The sequence below is a fragment of the Syzygium oleosum genome, unplaced genomic scaffold (assembly GCF_021117445.2).
Source record: "Syzygium oleosum isolate NSW1041296 unplaced genomic scaffold, Sole_v2.1 Sole_v2.30, whole genome shotgun sequence".
NCBI classification, from domain to species: domain Eukaryota; kingdom Viridiplantae; phylum Streptophyta; class Magnoliopsida; order Myrtales; family Myrtaceae; genus Syzygium; species Syzygium oleosum.
In genome coordinates this window covers 1,252,162-1,255,616 of record NW_026607514.1, presented here as the reverse complement: position 1 = coordinate 1,255,616, position 3,455 = coordinate 1,252,162, and the positions used below count along the sequence as shown (strand labels likewise).

General features: G+C 49.6%; 1 protein-coding gene across 1 annotated transcript; it reads right to left on the bottom strand.

Moving 5' to 3' along the window:
- Positions 1 to 558: 558 nt before the first annotated feature.
- On the bottom strand, positions 559 to 3,239 carry LOC115690137 (acyltransferase GLAUCE). Its single transcript, XM_030616393.2, has 2 exons — positions 2,714 to 3,239; positions 559 to 1,808 (listed from the first exon to the last, which is right to left on the bottom strand). The coding sequence occupies exons 1-2, from the start codon at positions 3,167 to 3,169 to the stop codon at positions 867 to 869; spliced, it is 1,398 nt and encodes a 465-aa protein (XP_030472253.1). The 5' UTR covers positions 3,170 to 3,239; the 3' UTR covers positions 559 to 866.
- Between the last annotated feature and the right edge of the window lie 216 nt (positions 3,240 to 3,455).

Below are 3,455 nucleotides of genomic sequence, written 5' to 3'. Positions count from 1 at the left end.
GTTTTATGTGTGGGGCGGTCCGTGATTTTTCCCTCATTGGGTTTCCACGTTAAATCTCGGTGTCGTTGCATTTGTTTCCTTATTATTGCGTGGTTATATTGCTGGAATATCATTGATTGTTGTTGGAATTAAATCGATTTTGGTCGGTTTAGTTTCGGGGGAGATATTGATCCTGGATTGGCTTGGTTCTTGGTGAATCGTTGCCGCGGTTCTCCCCAACATTACCCATGTTGATTTGCGCTCATCCAAGTCACAAGTGTGAATAGAATTCACATAATCAATTGGCTCACTACAACAGTCGTCCCTTAGCTACTCAAGCCGTCTCTTCAGATATCCGAGTATCTACTTCACAACCTTCCAGCGAGCCTTACCCGGATGTTTCATGCACCGACAGCGCTCGGTCCCCTATTCTGACGCTCCTCAAACTCATGTCGGACCTATCTCAATCTTCGGGACTCGATCCAAACTCCGATTTGGCAAGAAATTGAACACAAACCAAAGAGGGATGTATATACTTTTGCGTCGTCCATGTATAGCTAACAGGAAAGTAAGGAGGACTTCTAAAATATTAACCTTGCACTGAAGATCGAAGATAAGCAAAACCCCATGGATCCAAGAGTCGACACATACGAACATATAATCAAATAAGGCAGCACACTTCTAGCTCTCACCTACATTGATGAGTGAGAGATGCGCTGATTTTGTGCGCTCGACGTTCATATACGATACTTGCATGTGTACATCCGCAGATAAAATCCACACATGCTCATCTGTATCTGCATATATTTACGTACGTACCAAACCCTCCCAACGTGCATCTATATCTATATAGATGTGAATAAGGTAAATTAAGGTGATGGATCGTCTCAGGCCAAGAACTTGTGGAACAGGGACTGGAACTTGGCCATCTCTGGGGCGGGCAGGGCGACCAAAACATTAACGCCGTCGCCGCTGTTCTGGCTAGTCGTGATCATGTCCGGGAAGAGCAAGATGATGTCCTTGCGGTGGTACACCAGTGGGCAGCTGTACCTCGGCCTCCCCCACGGGTACTCCACGTCGGCAAACCCGAGCCTCCACCACGACGACACCAGCACCTCCCCATGTGGGAACCCGACGTTTACTTCCCCCCAGTCAATGGCTGACCTCGCGTACTCGTCCGTCATCCTCCCCGCCCCCTCCGTCACCATCTCTACCAGCCTCCCCAGCGGCCATTCCTCTAGCTCCCCGCACGTTGCTGTCACGTACGCCGTCAGCACCGCATTCCCCGCGTAACCCTGCGGCAGCGGGGGCTCCAGCCTCGGCCTTATGTCCACTGCATACAGCAGGGTCGATGCTCGGCTCTTACTACTGCCGTCGTCGGCGTCAGCACACGACGACAGGGCCTTGCACCTCCATATGTGGGCGGTCACGACATTGAAGCTGGTGATGCGAGCCTTGGGATAGGATGATTCCAGGCCGCCACCTGCAGCATCCTTGGCGGCCTTCTCCTTGAGACGGGCAATGTCCTCGGGAGAGAGCTTGAAGATCTTGAAGTCCAGGTCCTCGGGGGCGTCCTTGAACACGAGGGGACGCGAGGAGTCTTGGCCCTTGGGGACATCAAGCTTGAGCAGCTCTGGGTGTGGGAACGAGACGAGCGGCGGCGACCGGGCAGCCAGGAGCCGCCTGTCATTGCAGGGATCCACCACCAGGGGCTTGTCGGCGGCGAGTGCGCCCAGGTTTTGCAAGAACATCTTGAAGCTCAACCCGTCGAAGGTCGCGTGATTGGTCGATACCCCCATTGCGAATCCCCCGCACGTGAACGATGTCACCTGTCCAACCCATCATCAACAAAGACAACACGAGAATCGCCACCTCCTCTCATCAAAAGGAGAGTGCCCAAAGATCTACATCTATCAACAAATCATGTGAAGGCGTAGTGACTGATGAACTCCATATGAAGTTCCGTACGGCTAACCATTGTACATGCTACTCTGCAAATGCATGTGTAAGCTGAAGGCGATGAGCGAGGACCGATCGAGCTAAGTGAAAACAATGGGACATCTGTCAATTACCACGTGATCAATACAACACAATATGGAGATCAGTGCTATTGAATTAGGCTTTTCAAACCCGTGTGGCCCAGAGTGATTATAATCACAGAGACACCGATTTGATCAGCCACAGATTTTGGTGCGCATAGTACAGCCCTATGTTTCTTCTTCTGACCGAGACTGATCATAAAAAAGGTGGTTGTAGAGCTCAAGAGATATAAGGAGATCAAGGGCTTGTGCATTTATTGACGAACTGCGTAGGTGGAGGTTGCAACAGGGCAAAGAGAAATCTATCCTACCCATGTGCGACCGACGATAATCACGATAATTTGACAGATCCAAATCAGGAAGTTCACCATAGAAGAGTAGCTGATCGAGTCTTGTTTTTGGAGATTCAAGGGTTATACACCAAACATGTTCACAAAACTTCTGATGTGATAACGTTAGTTTTACAAGTTCACACCGATGCGAGGCCGGCGATTGCTATTCCGGAATGTGATTTAATTGGGTTTACATGGTATTTCAGGAGATGCTATCCTTCACTTTAGTAGCAGTTATGTCTTCTCTAGATGATGGGTAATTTCCATCTCACTAATCAATTATTAAATATTTTTATGGTGGGATGTTCATTCATGTATATCTCCGTTTCAGGATATCACTTCAATTGCTCATACATTACATACCTGGACTATGCACAAGGGCTGATTGTCAGGTTGAAGAATGTCCAAAGACTTGGTGACCAACCGCTCGAAGGCCGGGTTCGGATAAACCAAGTCCCCGACATCGTCCAGGCTGCACTCGCTCGACGCCACCACAAACCCGACCCCTTCCGAGTTGCACTCAATCTCCAACCGCCCACTCGCGGCGTTGAACTTGAGCCGTCCACTCAAGAACTCGTAATGCACCAAGATCTCGGCGAGCGCGGCCTTCAGCCTCTCGGCCACCTTGTCGGGGGGGAACTCGACGTGGACAGGGAAGAAGTGGATGGTCTGGACGTCGAAGTTGAGGACCTTGTCAATGTTGGACATGAAGAAGGGCTTGTTGGGGATGTGCTCGGACGGGAACACCAGAGATGTGTCGTGGACGGTGACCTTCAGGTCCTGGATGAGAGGCGGAGGTTCTTGGGACACAGTCCCCATCTTCTTCTCTATTTCTCTCTATCGATCTTTCTCGTGCGCATCACTCACACATGACCAACCTTGCTTCGTACTTCTAGATATATATATACATAAAAGGTGCTTAACCAATCCCATTAAAAATCTCAAGGGAAAGAAAATGCTCACGTGACTATGGTGGTCCCCCAAGGAAGAAGCATTAGAAGAAAATCGTATAATCAGACTCGATGACTCGATAAACAACGCGCAAGACGTATGTATACTAACGACTCCACTTCTACTGTGATTGGCTTTATCCATCGCGGGTTTT